The 19,949-nt window shown below is 37.8% G+C and overlaps 2 protein-coding genes, 1 long non-coding RNA gene and 1 pseudogene across 7 annotated transcripts; 1 reads left to right on the top strand and 3 right to left on the bottom strand.

Moving 5' to 3' along the window:
* Positions 1-484: 484 nt before the first annotated feature.
* LOC9303891 (pentatricopeptide repeat-containing protein At4g21880, mitochondrial) lies at positions 485-5,924 on the top strand. The gene is made up of 17 exons (XM_021017611.1): positions 485-841; positions 945-1,016; positions 1,149-1,196; positions 1,333-1,953; positions 2,041-2,226; positions 2,407-2,468; positions 2,915-3,022; positions 3,112-3,225; positions 3,397-3,492; positions 3,625-3,723; positions 4,067-4,186; positions 4,404-4,508; positions 4,600-4,764; positions 4,843-4,970; positions 5,061-5,139; positions 5,328-5,545; positions 5,657-5,924. Exons 1-17 carry the CDS (start codon positions 715-717, stop codon positions 5,838-5,840), a joined length of 2,532 nt encoding a protein of 843 aa, XP_020873270.1. The 5' UTR covers positions 485-714; the 3' UTR covers positions 5,841-5,924.
* On the bottom strand, positions 5,745-9,063 carry LOC9303890 (zinc finger MYND domain-containing protein 15). Its single transcript, XM_021017711.1, has one exon. It carries the CDS (start codon positions 7,876-7,878, stop codon positions 5,959-5,961), a length of 1,920 nt encoding a protein of 639 aa, XP_020873370.1. The 5' UTR covers positions 7,879-9,063; the 3' UTR covers positions 5,745-5,958.
* Positions 9,064-9,382: 319 nt separating this feature from the next.
* On the bottom strand, positions 9,383-13,100 carry LOC9303889 (annotated as a pseudogene).
* Positions 13,101-14,313: 1,213 nt separating this feature from the next.
* On the bottom strand, positions 14,314-18,009 carry LOC110226434. Of its 5 annotated transcripts, none has more exons than XR_002330462.1 (3): positions 17,503-18,009; positions 14,795-15,997; positions 14,314-14,386 (listed from the first exon to the last, which is right to left on the bottom strand). It is a non-coding gene; the product is annotated as an uncharacterized LOC110226434 (long non-coding RNA). The 5 variants fall into 5 exon arrangements; XR_002330459.1 differs by lacking the exon at positions 14,314-14,386 and having other exon boundaries at positions 14,578-15,746; positions 15,840-15,997; XR_002330460.1 differs by lacking the exon at positions 14,314-14,386 and having other exon boundaries at positions 14,578-15,731; positions 15,840-15,997.
* Positions 18,010-19,949: the final 1,940 nt, after the last annotated feature.

Raw genomic sequence — 19,949 nt, 5'->3', positions numbered from 1 at the left:
CAAGTTGTTGTCTAACTTGAAAAGTCGATCTTTAACCCAAAAAAAAACTTCAACAGTCGATAATTGGGTGGGGGGATTGATTTATGAGAAAAAAAGTCCAACAATTTTGTCGACTCTCTCACGAGTGGAGCAATTCTTGCCTTCTTGGTATCTCAAAAAATAAATACTTCTACTTTAAACTTTTTTTTTTCTTTTCCCCGGCGACAAGCTTAAAGATTGATTGGAGTACGATAAAGTATTTTTCAGTTATTGACCACTAAATAAATAATACAATGGTTCCCTTCTAATATTATTTTCGATTTTCTCATATTAATTTAAACGAGTACAAATGTTATCAACCACTCATTTTTGGTTCGACATTGCAAGTTGCAGATAAATTAGCCACTTGTCTGATATCAATGTTTGCAATTTTTTTAGAAAGAAGAATATAAACATTACTTTATCGCGGTTTATTTACCAAAGAGGAAAATTTACAATTTACAGGACCGTAAGAAAAAAAGGAGAAATTTACTCGACCCATCTTTAGTGAATTATTATTAGTTTACTCAATTACCCTCAATTACAGAGATTAATTACATTAGTGCCACTACACACAAAATCTTGCAGGGTTTATCGGCGGGTTTTATCAAACACTTCTTCCGAATGATTCATCTTCTCCGATCTCATGTAATAGGTCTTGATTCGATTTGGTTAACCTTGTAAATGTGAAGAACAATGGCTTTAAAAGCGAAGAAAAGTTTAAGCGCGCTATTTCGCTTTGCGATGAGAAACGCTGCCAAGACTGCTGAAGCCGAAGCCAAAGCCATAGCCGGAGATTCAGTGACTTCCGAAACTGGACTAGGTAATGTCTCTGCTTCTCTGATTTCTCCGATTGGGCCATTTTCAAAATTGGGACTTTTCTTTAGAAACTACGCGAGAATTGAAAAATCATTATTGTGGAACAGTGTCATTGAGTTTAGTGCCGGACCTTCTCTCATCGCTTAAGTCTTCGGACGATTCGTCTATCACTGGACAAGGTACCTCTATGTCTTTGATAGTGGAATAAGAGAATCGTTTTGAGGAATTGATTGCTTTTTTTTGGCTGGATAATGTTTAAAAAGTTATCTACTTTCAATTTGGTTCATCATGATTCTAGTGTCTTTGTGTAGATCTTGGAGAACCGGCACTCGCGGGTCAGGTCTCGTCCGCTTTAGATGGTATGTACAGCTCTTTGTCTGGTGCTTGTTCTTTGTTAATGAGCTCTCGAGTGTTTACATTTATATATGAAATAGATAATGTGTTGTCCATTTGGTACCTTTTCTTTGGAACTGAGTGATTTAATGTTTGTTTCAGTTAAATCTATTGGTAATAGTCTTATTCAAGAAAGAAATGGCGATAATGGTTTTTCGAAGAACGCATTGGAAACCTCAGATTTCCTGAATAGGAAAATTGTTTCGTCGCAAAAGCCAAAACAGGCTTCACGTGGTAGGGTGCAGACAGAGAATTATCAGAAAAAACAGTCAGAGATTATGGAGAAGCTTGCCAAGGGCTGTGTTCGGAAGTTGGGCACTGAGACTATGTTTGAGGTGTTGACTAAAATGGGAAAAGAAGCGGGTGAGAAAGAATACAATGCAATGACTAAACTTTGCATAGAACGCGCAAGGAGAAGCAATGATGCAGAATATGCTCTTGATCAAATTGGGAAGGCTATTGAACATCTCAAAGAAATGAGACAACTCGGATTCTCTATAGGAGAAGGAGCTTATGGGCCTTTTTTTAAGTACTTAGTTGATATGGAAATGGTAGAGGAATTCCAAATTCTCAAGGATTTTATTAAGGAGGCTTGCCCTGAGTCTAGTGGGAGACTTGTGTACTATGAAATGCTCCTTTGGATCCAAGTCAACGACGAAGAGAAGATCCACATACTTTGCAATACAATTGATGATAGTGGGCTTAGTTTATCAAATTTACAAGGTACGCCTACATGTATTGTTATATTCATTTAGAATTCTGGGTTTTCATTTGCTCTCCTCTCAAAGTAACCTTTTGGTCCTTAAACAGAATATTATTTGGTTGCACTGTGCGAGAAAGACAGTAAGGAAAATTTTCAGAAGCTGTTAGAGATTGTCAACATAAGAACAGTATCTTCCCCAGACGCATTGAAAAGCATATTTGGATACCTTGGAAAATTGATGTTGGAGTCTGTTGCAGTGAAGCTACTTTGGGAACTAAGAGACTGTGGTAAAGGTGGGATAGAAATCAATCGAAATAACCTGGTGCTGTTTTACCGTATTGGTATTATGAATTTTTAAGGTGGATGTATTTCATTATATAGTTGCAGTGACCAATTCATGTTTGATGCAAACTAAAAAAGTTCGCTGATGACTCATTTTATAGCATTGTAACATGGTTTCTTGATATGTCCAGATGGAGTGGAGACAGTTTCAAATCTCATATTCAGCTATGCAACCTGCATCCCAAATTCAACGGTGAGGACGTTCTATATATAGTGTTTGCAAAATTGTTGAGGCGGTTGTTAACTCTGGTGTTTTCCTTGTTTCGTTTCTAGAATATTTGCGTCTGATTTTAACATTAGCATGGTGATTTTTTGTTCATTGACAATGTTTCTTGCACCCAAGTCTCGTCCTAGATCTTTTTTGGTATTGAAATAGATATAATTAGAAAGTAACATGTGCCTTGAAACAATCAAATATTTGTTCTGAATCCTATACCATTTTTTCAATGTACAAATTAAAGTGAGTAACTAATTAACTTATCCTTATTATTGTTCGGAAATGGTAGCCGACTCTGTTTACACAAATTGAGATTGAAATCACTCACATCTTTTAAGTAGCGCTAAGTTGTTAAAGCTTCTTTTTCAAGATAGCCTGTGGCTCATAACCGTCCATGTTCTTACATATTTTGGTGACGAAAGGTAGAGGATGCCATTTTCAAGTTTAACAAGTTGCATGAAGAACTAGATGTCGTGCCTTCATCTACATCTTATGAGAATCTTGTCAGTTATCTTTGTGGCTCAAATGAGGTATTTGTACGCTTCTTTCATTTACAACTTTCATTTCCGGTACTCTCCTGGCTCCATAGCTGACTAATGATATTTCCTCTGTGTTGTAGGTGGTCACTGCTCTTGATATAGTTGAAAATATGTGTGAAGCAGGTCTGGTAATATCGGCAAACATCCTGCACTCATTGTTACAGGCCGTTGAGCAGATTCTTGAGTTTAATTTGGTACCGACCTCCTTTTGCTCGAAGCATGTTCCTTGGATTTTCGTCCCAATCTTTTGTTGATTGACTTCACTATTAGTTCTAAATCCAATAACACAGCTAATTTTAGGATGATCATTGATATGCTCTTGATAGATCACCGACATCGTCTTTCTCATACTTTTTCTGTTTCAGGTGCAAAGAATCTATTCAATAATGAGCAACAAGAGTGTGAAGCCAAATAGTGAGACTTTCAGGAGATCGATAAATTTGTGCATAAGAATCAAAGATGTAACTTATTTCTAATTCTATCAGCTTAAGTTCCTTCCTGTCGTGAACTTTTTTTTATAGACCTTAGAAATTAAGTATGAATGTGCTGTTTCTCACAGATGCAACTTTTCTCAACCTATTGGTTCCGTGCAGTTTGAAGGTGCATATACTATGCTTGGTAATTTGAAGAATTTCAATTTGGCACCGAACTCTAGCATGTACAATTCTATAATGGCAGGATATTTCCGGGAGGTAATATCTTAAGCTCTCTTTTCAAATTTTCCTTGTCTCACCTATCATAGGATTCACCAACTATCGTCTTAGCGTTATCGATATATTCCTTTAATCATCAATGTGGAAATATGCATGGAAATAAGATAGTTGCAACATGGAAAGAAGCATGTCTCGTGTAAATTTCTATTGTAGCATTGATATATATCGGTTAGGCAGGTAGCTGTTGTCAAACAATTGATATAGCTTAAGACCTTATCTCTGAAATTATTGGCAAATTCTAGATTGATGGATAGTTCATATCCGTGTCTTCCGTATTGTCTCTTGAGTCGTTTTTTACTGACATTTTTGTATGGTTTTGAAGAAAAACGTGAACAGTGCTTTAAAGGTCCTCAAGGAAATGAAAGAAGCTGATGTTAAACCTGATTCCGTGACTTTTAGCTATCTAATAAACTATTGCGGCGAGGAGGCGACTATTGCGAAGGTAATCAAACTGTATTTCACTGATATTTTACCTTGTCCGAGTCATTTCATGTTCTTCTAATCTTGAAGTTGAGTACCTAATGACACTGTCTCTCTTGTTGTGTTATCAGTTGTTACCCGTAGATACAAACATATATAATGCTAGGGTATGAGAGAAATAATGAGGAGATGATATAAATGCATAATCTGTTTTTTTTTTTTTTTTTGCTTATTCAAAGTATTATAAGGAGATGAAGAAAGCAGGAGTTGAAGTTAATAAGCACGTTTACATGTCCCTTATTAAAGCATATGCATCATGTGGACAGTCTGAGAAGGCAAAACAGGTAAGCATGCGTATTATATGTTCTTTCAAAAGTTCTTGAATGATTATATTCGTGATTTAGTGTAAGAGCTCAAGCTTTTTTCTTACGTTAGGTGCTCGTGGACCTGGAAGTTCCGGCGAAGGATCACAATGAGCTGAAAAGTGTGCTTATATATGCTCTGGCATCAAATGGAAATATAATAGATGCTTTAAGTATTTATGAAGAAATGAAGAATCTCGGCTGCCCCGTAGAGCCAAAAGCTATTATATCTCTTATAGTAAGTTGAAAGTTTGTACTTCAGTCAAATTAGAGATAACATAACGTATTGCAATGACCTCAAATTATTTTTCTGTAGGATAACTCTGATTCGAACGCAGAGTTGAGAACGTTGGTTGAACTCACTCATGAGCTGCGTGATTATAAATTTTGGATAGATGGTTTCTTCAAAATTATTGTGTTTGCTGTTCGCAACAATAGATCAAGGTACAGTGAATTATGCGTGTTCTTTGTTTAGTTCACGTGTACACCATCATTGTTAATTATCCTGTGCTTTATTCAACCTCTTTTGTGTAGCTCTATTCTCGATTTGCTAGAGCAGACCAAAAACCACTTGTCCAAGGATGACATCGCTGTGGAATATTGGTTTGAAGAGGTCTGATTCTATTTTTCTCATACGATTTGAAAAATTTTACTAGCTTTTCACAAACTTTACATGCTTTTCACTTGGTCTTATTGTTAACTGATATATTATAACCTCGGGATTTCTCATATGTAGACTGAACGAAAAAATTCTGGTCTGTATTATTTTCTGAACTCTTGGCATCTTATTGTTGAAATCAGGTGTTTAAGTCAATAGCAGAAACAGAGTCTAATGATGTGAAGCTAGGGCTGGACTTGGTGAGTTTTATGAAAGAAGAGCTTGAGTTATGTCCTTCAAGAAAATGTCTAGATTTTCTTCTACATGCTTGTGTCAATGCCAAAGATAAGCAGAATGCTCTACTGGTATGGAAAGAGTACCAATTTGCAGAACTTCCGTACAATGTCCTCAACTATTTAAGGCAATAGCTCTTTTATCTCCTACCTCAACTATTTTGAACTTTTCTTAGTAGAAAGCTTTCTTCTGGTGAGAGAGTGATGTATAATGAGTTCTTGGTTATATGGTTTCACAGGATGTATCAGGTTCTAGTAGCTGCAGGAGATTCGAAAAGTGCAGAGGCATTAGTATCAAAGATTCCTAATGACGATAAAGATGTCAAATGTATAGTTAAAGAAAGCCGTATTGTATTTACTCCGAAACTGAAAAAGAAAAAGAAAAAGTCTAAAAAGAAAGGATTATCTCTTCAAGCAAAGTAGGATGATTGGTTTAAATCCCACATTGTATGACATTTTGTACAGAAGTGAACACAATTGCCACTATAATGGCTAAGTTTTCTTTAATTCTAATGCTTATTACAACATTTAGACAAGTCTTTTATGTGTTCACCCCGAGGATGAAGCCGTTGCCGTAACAGGGAAGATTGCTGGACTTTGCACAAGACCTTACAGGTGAGCGGAAAGGGTTAGGAGCAACCGGATGAGAGATATTCAGCCCTGCGTTACGCAAAACTGCCTTTGCATTTCCGCAAGCTTCTTCTGTCTTATCAGTGAAGAAACCGGGGATGCCCATATTGTTCACTGTCTCAACCGCTCCTGCCCAGCTCGAGTGCCCGTCCAGGTCACAGTTCAAGGCTACAACGATATCCGGTGAAGTCAGGTACATTACCTCGTCTTGGTACAAACCTTTCACAAAGCTCACCTTAACTCTGCTGTTTGTTTTTGAGGTGGTTGATGTTGTACCAGATAAGTCAGATGGAACCTCAGGTCCGATCATTATGATCTGCACGGTTCCTAAACCATTAAGCAAGTGATTGATCTCTGCAAATGTTTTGATCCAGTCGAGTTCTCGTTCTGGACCTAAGTAATGGACAGTCACATCTTTCCCTTTCAGCAACAGATTCTTGGAATGAGTGCTTACTGATGTTAATATGTGGTAGAGGGTTAAAGGGTAACAGAGAATGTCAGAAACGGGGCTTGACCGTGGTAGACATCGTAAATCATAGTAATCTGACCAATCTGACATGAGGATCATACCCGGGGAACGCCCGTTGTTCAGATTCTGAATCGGTAAATCTTGTGGATAATCCCCGTCCTCTAGCCCTCCCCATGATTCAGATTGTGCATCTGTGGAAAAACACTGCAAGAGTCCGAAAGGTTGGTGAGAATAGCAACTGCATTGTCTTCTCCACATTCCCTTTTTATGGATGCCTAAAGATCCAAGCCATTCACATGGGTTCTCAGCATAACACGAGAAAGTGAAGATCTTTATCTTGAGCTCTTCTTCTCTACTCATCATAGCTTCATAGAGACTACAGACACTCCGATGCATCTCTCGCCAATGCCGTTTCTCACAGTCTAAACCACAATAGATGGTTGCACGGCAATGGCTACAACAAACAGACTCATCTCTATGAGCAGCTTTCTCACACATTGTGCACTGTCTTAAACCCACTTCTGCACCTTGACCTACTCGCAGATTGATCATGCCAGAAACTATTTCCAACTCATCATCTTCGCGTGCCATCGCAGTTTTCTTAAACTTCTGTTCATATGATTGACCGGGAGGATGAGAGACCGTGACAGCAACAAAATCATGACCTTTAAACATCTCTGATGGCCACTGAACATCAACAGTCTCGATAAAAGGTGAAAACTTTATCATCCTTGGCAATCCCCTGACTTGCTTCTCCTCTTGACGCAGCAAAGGATGAACCAAAGAAAGAGCTTTCATCACAGCAAACACAAGCCTCAGCTCTTCGAGTGTCGGGCTTCTAAACTGAAGCTCACCAGAGGTCATGCACCGCGCAACATCGATGACAGGAAACCGATCAGTTCCAGAAACTTCTAAAGACAAAGACTTAACCATCCTCTTGTTAGAAGGAAGCATGAACGATTCACTCTCATAAGTAACCCTAAATACCTCAACATTAGGAACTCTAGCCATTTCCCATGAATCATCATCAGTCATTTTCAGTGCACAGCTCATGGACCTATACATATAGATAGCTATATCACCACCATCACCTCCTATGAACTGAACACATTGAAAAGGCTGTCTCTTTCCTGACCAATCTGAGTCTTTCCCAACCCGAACACCAAACAAATGACCCGGTCTGAGCCTCTTCCATGGCTCACTTCTGTATAAAGAAGCTGAAGCTCTAAAAATGGATTGAATAATGTTGGAAGATATACCTTCAACTTTCATCAAGCATACACCGGATCCAGGTCCAAGACCCGGACCTGACCCGAATTGATCCTGAAACCTACCAAACAAGTTCTTCAAATGCAAATCCATTCTTCAAACTTCCCCCAAGAGTCAGATCTGAGTGAAGAAGAAGCTCTGATGAAAGTTTTTCCCCACAATCAATGATCACTGAACTTGGAACCCCACAGTATGCAGCAAGCAAAAAGTATAGTAACAGAGAAAGATGGAAACTTTTGTTCAATTTTGTAAAACCCAAGCAAACCCAGATGGTATTTTGAAGAAGGAGAGAATCCCAAATGCTAACGGTTGAAGCAATTTGAAATTTTTTAGAAGATATGCCAAGTGTGGTTTAAAATGGTCATGACCTACAAAAGTGAAGAGTAGAGCAACTTTTTTAAACAATAGATCGCGTTACTACGATGAAGTGCATTGGTGATCGGGCGGTTGTAATTAACAAAAGATTATTTGCAATTGACATATGCTAAGCTAACATAGAAGTGGTTACATTTTAATGGTTTTTTATTTCCACCCCCAATTCTATGTAAATCAATTCTTTCAAGTCAACCAACTCTACTAGATACCGGCAGAGTACACTGTATTACAACAGACAACACTGAAGTCTGTAAAACAAGAACTGAAAGAGAATACAACAGAAAACATAATGGAGTAAGTTACACATCCCCATAGATAACAGAATAGAGTTCTCACTACTTCACTGATGGCGTAGCTTCTTCTTCCATGTTGCTATCACCCTTCTTCTCCACTCCTTCAAACAAGTTCGCTATAAAGCCACTCTTAGACGCAGACCAAAGATTTTTGAATCGTTACAGTAGACTTTCCAAAGAGTTTCCAAAGATCCAGAGAACGAAATGGATAAACAAATTGGGGAAGAGATTTATGTGTTGCTTTACTTTTACGCGTTTATCCTTCTGTTCTCCACTTTGCCTTTAAGCTCCAAAACTAAACTCTAATATCTACCCTCCACGTGTCCACTACTTCTTATTCTCCTTATTAATTTGGTCCGGTTCGGTTAAGGTGCACCATTTGTCTCCGGTTTTAAGTTTAAATTAACATATACCGGACAAGACAGGTTGGATTCCGTTGACAGAGGTCAGAGACGGTTTCAGCCACGTCAACGCGACAACGTCCGACGTGAAAATGTAGCTGACGTAATCACGTGATCAAATCACGACGAGCACCTCCGCCAAAGAGATCACGATGGAAACAAAAGTCGCTGTCCATGTAGAGAACAATGCAGATTTTAGATTCCCTGCTCCAACCTCATTACTTATTCGGACACTCGTTATTGATTCGATTCGATCCTCGGGTATGTATCATTACCAGTCTTACGGTGAGTGAGAGTATCATTGTTCAGCAGCTTTGGTTTTCATAAGAAAAGAGATTCTATTTCCTTGTATCAATAAGTTTTTGAATGTCTTTTTTTTTTTTTTTTTTTTTTTGTTATCTATAGCTTATGATAATTGGTAATTTGCATTACAAACAGCTATATCACGTCTTTAACTTTATATGCGTTGAGAACCGTAACTTTATGAGGCTAAAAATCATGACATAGATACTTCCTTTTCTTTTGTAATATGTATAAAATATTTTCTTCAAATAAAAGAAGTTGAGCCATAAATTCTATCGTTTTAGTCTGTTATGTATAAAGCACCAACTTATACGTCCATAACCAAATAAATATATTGGAAAAGTAAGACTGCAATTGTATGCAACTCAAGTCGGAGGATATAAAAAAAAAAAGAATAAAAAGTAAAGGAGACCATTTTGAATCAAGAAGACGATGAAATCTCACTCAGATTCCAATTCGGCAGATCGGATTCCGTTTAATGAGACCGAGATCCACCTACACCAGAATGAAATGGGGAGTTGAGTATATATGGCAATGGAAACAAGGGAATGTTTATTTAAAGATGTCTTAAGAAGAAAAAGATTTTGTGGTTACCTTGTGTCCAAACAAATCTCGGATGTTGTCGATACCATATAAAATCATTGTTGGTCTGGTTTATGAACAAATAGAGAAAAAACATCAGCAATGAACGTGAGATGTTGAGGGGGAGGGAATTAAATAAATAAAAAAATCATACCTTTCAAGACCAAGACCCCAAGCTATGACTCGGACATCCTCAGGGAGACCCATCGGTTGAAGCATTTCGGGTCTGAACATTCCAGAGTTTCCAATCTCCACCCACTTCTTTAATTTTTCATGGTAGCTGAAATCCAGTAACAGACGAGGTTTTACCTTTTTGTCTCTCGGTTTTATGCATTTTACAAGATTAGATCGTTTCCATCAGTTACCTGAAGATCTCCATGGTTCTGTGTAAGGGTTGTACGCTGGCTTGAACCGCAGCTTTGACATCCCTGAAAAACATAATCGCATGAGACTTTGTTTCTCTCTCGAACCATAATTGAGAATCAAATGGCGAAATTAAGGAAGCGTTTACCTAGGCGTGAGAAGAAGTCTTTTAGTACACCAATCAGGTCTCCCAATGTAAGGCCCCGGTCACATATCAAACCTGATCAAAACATGAGATATCATTTAGCCGATTTAATATGCAAATGCAAAAAGTTTGACAGAACATGATGCTAGCTTTGAAATATTCCCCCCAACTGTGACAACATCTGCCAATCAGTACTATACCTTCCATTTGATGGAACTCTGCCAGATGGGTCCGATCAACAGCCTCGTTTCTGAACACACGATCAATCGAAAAATACTTCTTGGGGACAAAAGGTTTCTACAGACAGACAGAAAGAAATCTAGTTATACTACTGAAGTTTGGAAACAACTTTCCACAACCTGTAAGTGGCTAGCTAGTAGCTAGTAAAGAGAATCAATTGAAACGCTAATACGCTAAGGTCTAGTCAGACCTGTGCTAGTGCATAAAGCATCCTAGAAGAGACGGCTGTTGTGTGAGTTCGGAGAAGATTCTTGTTTGCTTCTTCTCTCTTCCAATCACAATTATACCTTCAATCCAAAAGGCCAGGTCAGAGTGATTACACATTAGTTACAACTAATTCGAGGTAGTAACCAGAAATACAAGTCATGTACCCTCTTGATCCGTATCCACCAGACTCATGAACACATTTCACCCTCTCAACATAATCTTCTGGAAGTGTCCTTGTCGTACAAGGAGCTACATTTAAAGAAAGATTTGCAACTTAAAATTAAGAGTTAGATAGTCATTGGGAAGTCATGTCATCAAGCAACCGAGAAAAAGCTGCCCCAAATAATTTCAGAGACTTTATGTACTCTTAAGATTTTGGACCTTTTAGAAAGAAGGTGTCGTGAGAATCACGAGCAGGGTGCTGCTGAGGCTGGAACAATGCATCAAAATTCCAGAAGCTACATAGCATAGGAAATAGATTCAGATCAGCCCACGAATAGCAAGAACAAGTTTCTAATAACATCTCTATATAAGCCTTATACCTGCTCTCCACAAAATTATTTGTTGGCATTTCCTCAAACCTGTTACCACACAAGGGCTCACCTTTAATAATTGACCAGCAACAGAAAAATGGAAAAACTACAATATATGCAAAGAGTCCCTCTCACCCCATCTGAACAAATATGTCTTTAAACTGCTTCCGCACCTGAGACACAGGGAAAAGAAGATAAAATAAAAGCTTAAGAAGTTTGGTTAAAAAATAAGGTTACCCGAATCCTACACAACAGTAGAAAAGACAGCAACTAATATACAATATATACAATTGAGCTATATGAAACACAAAGCTTGCACTAAAGAGATACAACAATTTTTTTTTTGGAGTCAGCTTACCTTGAGAAGAGGGTGAAGAAGGCCAGCCTCAACAGGCGCTCCTTTAGCATTGAAGTTATACTCCTTAAACTCTAACTCTTTCCAGCTGCAGGAGAGTACCAATGTTATTGTATAATTTCTACCTATTCGGTTGAAAAGAGGCAAGGAATGGGACAAACTTTTGTAGATTTTCCCGAGTCAAATCGGTGGACACCTTCTTTCTCTCGGGAGAATAATTAGGACCTTTCTTTATGGAAGAATACCCATTCCATTTACTGACAAGTAGAAAGGATATAAGATCTTGATAAAAGTCTCAAAAAAATAAACAAAACACAAAAGAAAAGTAGAATCAATTACTCTTGTTTTATGAGATTTTTTCTGCGTTTGAGAAAATCGATACTGTCTTCGTCAATTTCCTGAAGGGTAGAAAGGGACACTTAAATTGATATCAATTATTAAGGCAAATGAAACATAGAACTCTCTTTTTAAATGGCATGGCACAAACCTTCCCTTCTTGTATCTGTAAAAGCAGAGCTTGCACTATATCATCTACATGTTGAACCTGCAATAAAATGGCTCAGAGCAATTGATGCAGACGAAACAAACCGAAAGTGAGTACGTGTGAAATAGGCTTAATTGATTTAAGAACACCGTACCAAACATCCAGACAAGGAGACAGCAAACAGAAGTAAAAGGGGATAACGAACCAAAAGCAGATAAAGAGAAACTAAAGCATTTCAGAAACAGTCTTGAATTACCTTCCTCGATACTTGCTTTTCTCCCAATTCCAGCCACTTGTTTTCTTTAGCATATTTCCAGGCAAATCTGTCAATCGATTCACCTAGCTTTTTCTGTAAAAGCAAGAATTTGAAAGACGTTTTTTAATAGCATGACTAACAAATCCCACCATATATATATATATATATATATATATATATATATATATATGTATATACATGTACATTGTGATCACCTTGAGCTCAACCACTGATATGCTACCTTCTTCTGGCACAGCTAAGAAAAGTTGTACCTCTGGTGATCCTTGTGCAGCATATTTGTTCCCTTCTTCAGTCAAAACCCATGTCGTCCTAGTAATGTCCTGTAGAAATCAAAAAATTAACGGGCACGAAGACGGATACAAGATCTAAGATAACAAAAATACGGGTACCTGAGCATCGATGTAACGAAAACCCTGGAGCCTTCTGATGACATTCTTGACTTGATCGTGGTCAAGGTTGTGCTCGGCAGAAAATAGACCCGAATCCGGGATCTGCTCATTGTTCTGCAGAAACCCAAGTATCGCTCTTTCTGCCATAATCTCTTGGACGTAAGAGGAATAACTGAAAATTGGAATACAAGGCCAAAGACCCTAATTGAATAAGAAGATTCTTCGATTAAAGACCTAGTAAAACATGGAACTCTCGGGTGTAAAAAAAAAAAAAAAAAAGTTTTGAAATCTAAATAGGTCTCGCGCGTGGGCTTCACGCGCCCCAATTTCTCTCTCAAAAATCGACTGCGACTTGCAACAGCCCTAATTTCAGAATCGATTTTGCCTCTCCGGCAACGGTGCCGTTGCCGTTTGTCGGAGAGGGTCATCTCTCCCTTCCCCCTTTGTCTCTGTTTGCTTCCTCCGTTGCTCCTTTGATGCTCCGGTGCCCAGTCCACTGCTAGCTTTTCGTCGCTTGATGGTGGTGAAGCGTCGAGTGCTCTTGCACGGTTCAAAGGATAGATTGCTTTCTTTCTCGGTGAGCCCTGGATTTCAACGCTCAAGGACGGTGTTGTTTCTGGTTCTCTCTACCGGCGAGTTTGGCTTACAATCTCTCCTCGTGCGTGTCTCTCCGCTTTTGGTTTTGGCTTAGATGCGGCGGTTGTAGCAGCGTGTTGCTCCTAGCGGCGGGACCATCCTTCTAGGCTGAGAATCCGGTGGTGCATCGCCGTGTATTTTTAGATATCGCCGTTCCTCAGGTGGTTTGGGCATTTCGGTGTTCTCGGTGTGGCGGTTCCTCTTTTCTCGGATCTCTCCGCCTTAGTTTTCTCCGCTCCGGTGGTGGTGGTATTGGAATATGACAAGCGTCCCTTGTGAAGGCAACTCTCGGGGTCAGTTTTGGCTCTTGTGGTTTGTTCGTGGCGGTTAGTGGCGTTGTGGGTTTCTTTCAGGTGGTCAACGTTGCTCCTTCTTCAGTGGGCAGTTTAGGGTGGCAGCCATCCATGTCCATTTCGCCTTGTCTCCCTTTCACTTCGGCTCCGGTTGCTTTTAGGTGGAGTTTTTGTTGTTGTTGTTGTCATTGGTGTAGGTTCAATTTGTGCAGGTGAGCTTCCGAGTGCTATGGCAAGGTTTCCCGAGTGTTGAATAGAGGCGGCGTATAGATTTAAGTGGCGTCGCTAGCTCGTTGATCTAGTGTATAAGTCTGCGGTTGTTTTTGCGTTTTTGCGTTAGTTCTCGGAGAAGTTGTAGGCTTCTATCATGAGGTTTTGAGGACGGGCCTCAGTTAGATTGGTTCGTGGCAACAACGATGAAGATTCCAGTTTTTCGTTTCTGTGGCAACCACGCAAATTTCCGAGTTACGCGATCTCGGAATCGGTGTTTCTTCTCGCGACTTAGCCGTGTTCACTCCGGTTCGATCCGAATCATTTTGAGTAGTAATGTTGTTTTTAATATTCTGTAGCGTGCTTTAATCCGTTTCTAGTTTTCTCTATAACTTCTGTCACAAATTTAAAATGGTATAAAATTTCACCTTTTACCAAAAAAAAAACTAAATGTAATACCTTAACAAAGGGGACAACATAAGTGTGTTGGAGGAGGAGAATATATTTTGCTGCAACTGAAAATAAAATTCAAAGATCATCAAAAAATCAAGATAATAGAAGTAATTGTAGACATTGAGAGAGACATTGTCTTAAGAATGATATAAACAGAAGTAGTTTCATTTGTGGATTTGAAGAAAAATCAAATCAATCTAGAATGAAGAAGAAAAGACTGTGATGTAAAGGTTAAAACTTTCCAGAATCCTAATTCCAAAACCACGCATTCTAAATCACCGAACACCAATCGAACAAGTCTGGAGAGAGTTAATCAAAAAAGTAATCACACAAACATTACAAAAATTGAAGTGGAGAAACCACAAAGAAATTGAAGTGAAACTTGAACCACATCTTAAAACACTAGACGAATCACATGATAAATTATATAGGCTACAAACATGTAGCCACCAAACGTAAAGCAAACATACTCAAAACAGTTTTCCGGATCTCGACTATGGTATTGCAGCACGGGAATGAATCGGTAATGAAAGAAATCAAGGTTTGATGACAAAGGAGAATAAGGGATTTCAGCGCCTAGCGGCTAAGAAAGAAACTCGAGTACTTGAGCAGGTGAAAGGGATAAAATTATTATGGTGTACCGATCGGTTCACTCAAACCGAACCGAGTACCGGTTGATAAAATGGGTCTAAGTGAACCTTAGCCAACACACAGAACAATCAACATATTTTTGTATTATGTCATTTTTGTATTATGTCATTTTGAGCTTTCAGAGTTTGTGACTTTTCTTCTCGTACTTGTGAAAAATCTTCTAATCAATTTGATTTGAGTGATACTTTGTGGTCGAGAAACTCTATTTAACTTAATTGATCAAAGAGATGGATAAAGTCAACATTCAACCAATCAGGTCTTCACTTGCAAGACCCTTTCGCTTTTTTGGTTAAAGAGCGTCTTCAAACATAATCAAACTCACAATGTTCAGGCATAAAAATCCAAAGGCAAAGAAAAAGCATAGTTAGCTAATCCATCTGCTAAACGTTTAGTTTCTCTATACCCGTGAGAAATACAAACAATCCAGTTCTTTAAAGAAAAATTCATAGCACAAACGCATAGGAAAGACACTAGATGAGACTCATCAATCTTTGTCTTAAGAAACTCCAACACCAATTCAGAATCGACCTCAAGTTCCACCCTTGTTACTCTACGCTCCCATGCCATATACAAAACATCCACCCGCTGCTGCCAGTCCCAAATTTCCATGCGAAACACCATCTGTGTTCACCTTAAGCCAGCCACCCATTGGAAATCCCCATGAAATCAACATGGTCATTCTCACCCCCTCCGCTGCTCGTACTCCCTGATTTGAGTGTGCTAAGACGTCGTCTTTCGCATGATCCTTGCAAGACCCTGATAAAACAACAACTAATCAATAAAACAAGAACAAATTGAGAGTTAGAATTTCCTAAGTCATTTCCTTAAAAATTTTATAATTTGCTTTCATACAGAGGAAACAACCTGGCTTTGAAAGTCTTAATCGACCAGCGATTCAATTCGCTAGGCCTTCACACGCTTATAACAAACGAAATTATCTTCTCTACGCTCAAAGACATTGCATCAATGGGTTATTTCATGGTGAATGTTTTTTTCTTTGATCCAAATAAGATGGGCATGACCTGCACGTTTAACTAAAAAATTAAGGATAATATATGTTTATTTTACGAAAATGACTTAATGTATTAATTTGATTTAGTCGTTACAATGGTTTTTGTAATGGCATATCATGGAGCACGGATTAATGTTTTTTTCTTTAAAACTTTAATTTTTAATTTATTTTTGAAAAGTAATTACTGTTATAGTAGTATTTAATGGTTATAAATAAAATAGAATTTTTCCTTGGTCGAAGATCTGAAGAGAAAGAAATGAAGAAAAATATTTAATATGACCGTGATAATATGTAAACAATATTTAATATGATCATAATCACGATTTTCTTGACCTCATCGCAAGAGAATCTTTGTTATATGCGTTACTAGGTGATGCCCTGTGCGTTGCACGAATTTGGTTTTTTTAATTTGATATTAGTGTTTTTTTAATTGGTAAGTTGTAGATTATTGTTTGTAGATTATAACTAGAGTGTGTTAGATCGCTTTGATGCCAAGCTTTTTGTGAGAAAGTAACGTCAATCCTTGATCCATTAAGGTCTTTTAACTAAATATTAGGTGAGTACCCGCTCTACGAGCAGGCTTTTGCTTAATATTTTTTTTTCTTAATTTAATGTTGAATATTTTTGTTGTTCGTTTTGTTGATCAATTTTGTGTTTATATATAGTGTTATAGTCTTATAGATATTTACTTTTTATATATTGTATTTCCTCTTTTACAATTGATATATCTAATTACAAATTTTAAACCTATGTCTACTGTAATAATTAGAGATGGATGGCAGAATAACTTTATCCAAAAAAAAAACACAAATATAAGTAAATGGTTTACTCCGGGTATCCTTTAATAATTTTATATTTTTTTTCTTTTTGCTTAATTCAATGTTAAATTTGTATTTGTAATGTATTATAGGTTTTAAGTAAAAGATAAATTGATGCCTACCAACTATTTTTAGGAGTGAACCAATTTGTTAAAAAAGCTAGTCCATGTGGTATTCAATTGGGCCGAAATACAGCCATGACTTCCAACCTATGTGCGAGTTTGATCCAAGTGGAAGTTAAACGTCGTTAATGCAAGTCAGGAAATCAAACTGGAGCCGTGGTCTCTTTTTCTCTGTCTCCATATGCGTAACTATTGGGATAAACCGGGAATCGGTTTAGCTGGTTTAGTTAAATTGAGATTGTAAATATTTGTTGGTACAATTAGAACAGATATTTACAATCTCAATTAAATAAATATAAGTAAATAAGTTTGTTTACAGACAGCTTCGTGACTCATCCCCATTTCCACAGTCCAGAGGAGCCAGTAAACCACAAGATCTCAGTCTATCTCTGGTATAAAGTCTTCCTCTTATTATAGTCACCCAAGAGTCTTTTACAATCATTTTGTCACTTGGAGAGATAAAGAGTATACATTTATATATTAATAAGAATCCTAGATTCAATTGCTTGTAACTAAATGCAATTAAAATAAAGGAGTCCAACGTTTCATAGAAAAGAAAGAAGTTGTCTACGTACCTTCACTGCTCATTGTCCTCATTCTTTCTTGCATGTCAGCATATGATAACGTTTGAAGTTATGCTAACGCCTGTAGGCACGTTCTCATCAATCTACAGTCCATGCCCAAATTACGAACAATGAAAAGCTAAAAGTTCAAAACGTTTATGTTACTTTCTTGCACATTTCGCGTAGTATTAGATTAGGAGGAGAAAATAAGGGATGAGAAATCAGGTTTGGTTCTCCTGCCATGGAGTCCATGTTGCTCTGAAATTTTATCGAAAAAGTCAAATAAAATCACGAGTTACTCACCTTGATGGTTGGAGCTGGTCGTGGTGCTTTCTTTGGAACAAAATTCTTAATGCCAAAATAAAGGATTTGGTTAGATTAATATGCACCAAACCTTGCGACCCTATAGATTGCAATAAGAGACGGGAAAAAAAGAAACACTATCTAAAACAAAAGTCAAAGCAAGAGACCTTGAAATCTTAGAAACCACCAATGGGAAACTAAAGTAAGTTATGTTTACAAGAAGATGAAACCTTAGCATTACGTTGTAATTAGACTCCTTGTGAGTTTGAAATATCTTCTCGTTAAATACCATCTGCCATAGAAAATATGTAAACTTTAAAGCTCTCAAGTTCTCACAAATCTCTCTCAAACCTCTCAAACTCTCTCACAACTCATAAGGTATACCACAAACGTTGGTTACTCTTATATAGAGGTTATTGAACTTATCCTAATCAAACTAGGAATTGTTTAGATAACTCCTAAACAATATCTTAAGATAAGATCTAGAGACTTGACTTTATCTTCTCCTTTTAATTAGTAACTTGTCGCACAAGTTATTTCTTCAAGCTTAATCCAACAATCTCCCTCTTAAGCTTGAAATCACTTCCCGCCAAATCTTGAACTCCCATGAGATCTCTCATCTCCTTAAATTTTATTCTTCCGAGTGCCTTTGTCAATATGTCTGCCTTCTGTTCTTCACCGGGTACATGCTCCACTTCCACTAGACCATGTTCAACACAATCCCTTATAAAATGATACCTTTTATGTATGTGTTTGCTCCGACCATGGAAGACTGGGTTCTTGGTAAGAGCAATAGCTGATTTATTATCAATTCGAATCACTACTTTCTCGCTTGGTAGCCCCGTGACTTCACTCAACAAATCTTGGAGCCAAATGGCTTGCCTAGCTGCCTCTGTTCCTGCCATAAACTCAGCCTCACAAGAAGACAAAGCCACAATATCTTGTTTCTGTGAGCACCAAGTTATTGGACTTTCACCAAGGTAGAAGATATGTCCTGTTGTGCTCTTCCCGTCATCTAGATCAGCATTATGACTGTTGTCACTGTATCCCATCAGTCTTGGTACCTTCTCTGTTGAACGTTTAAACTTTAGGCCGAGTGTAGTAGTTCCTCTTAAGTATCTTAGGCACTGTTTCAAAGCGTTCCCATGAGACTCTCTTGGACTCTGCATGTAACGACTTAGTACTCCAACACAGTAAGATAAGTCCGGACGTGTGTGTAGTAGATATCGTAAGCAGCCAATGTTCTTCCTAAACAGAGTAGCATCTATCTCCTTTTCCCCTTCAGACTTTGACAAGTTACTAATTAAAAGGAGAAGATAAAGTCAAGTCTCTTGAACTTATCCTAATCAAACTAGAAATTGTTTAGATAACTCCTAAACAATATCTTAAGATAAGATCTAGAGACTTGACTTTATCTTCTCCTTTTAATTAGTAACTTGTCGCACAAGTTATTTCTTCAAGCTTAATCCAACAAACTTGTACGTAATATGGTTTTTGGAACCCAAAATAAAGAGAAAGTCATAAAGTAGACTGATAAAAATACATGGTAAAAAGGTTTTTTTGATTCAATATGCTATGAAGAAGCTTCGAGTTTTTTCGTACAACACAGATACTTGGAATTCCGTTTTTAAGTTTTCTCAAGTGTTCTAGAAGAGATTAGATTTTACCGATCTTGTATTTATGGAGGAACTGCTTGTGATACATGTCATCATAAACTTCATTTAGAAGGGTCCTACTCCAAGGTTTTCTTCATTCAAACCACAAAATCGGAAAAACGGTCTATTTCCCCCCGAGAACTATCGCATCATAACAGATGGAGCCCAAACTTTAACCCCGATCCTAATGTCCCTGAAATGAAAGTTCAATACCTATTTCCCCCCGAATCAAAAGTTCAACATCTAAATGTCCCCGAATCAAAAGTTCGAGAGTTACAACCCCACGGTTCTGGGTTTAGTCAGTTTACTGTAGTCAAAACCCAAAGCTAAACCAATTAAATGTTATGTTAACCAGAATAAACCGTAATCTACCCAATTTCGACCCGATTTCACTCTTTTAACCAAAACCCACGACCCGATTTCACTCTTTTAACCAAAACCCATCAAAATCGAAAACCGAAACCCTAAAATCAGAACTTCAAAAAATCCCCAAATTCCCGA

This window comes from Arabidopsis lyrata (genome assembly GCF_000004255.2).
Source record: "Arabidopsis lyrata subsp. lyrata unplaced genomic scaffold ARALYscaffold_7, whole genome shotgun sequence".
Classification (NCBI taxonomy): Eukaryota; Viridiplantae; Streptophyta; class Magnoliopsida; order Brassicales; family Brassicaceae; genus Arabidopsis; species Arabidopsis lyrata.
The sequence above is the reverse complement of the archived record's forward strand: the minus strand, read 5'-3'. Positions and strand labels throughout refer to the sequence as shown.

Bases quoted from the DNA above. Each gene is read 5' to 3' on its own strand.
- LOC9303891 (XM_021017611.1), top strand. From the start codon at position 715: ATGGCTTTAAAAGCGAAGAAAAGTTTAAGCGCGCTATTTCGCTTTGCG. The intron at 3,724-4,066 runs GTAATATCTTAA...ATGGTTTTGAAG, and splicing joins TGGCAGGATATTTCCGGGAG to AAAAACGTGAACAGTGCTTT. The intron at 5,140-5,327 runs GTCTGATTCTAT...TGTTGAAATCAG, and splicing joins TGGAATATTGGTTTGAAGAG to GTGTTTAAGTCAATAGCAGA.
- LOC9303890 (XM_021017711.1), bottom strand. From the start codon at position 7,878: ATGGATTTGCATTTGAAGAACTTGTTTGGTAGGTTTCAGGATCAATTC.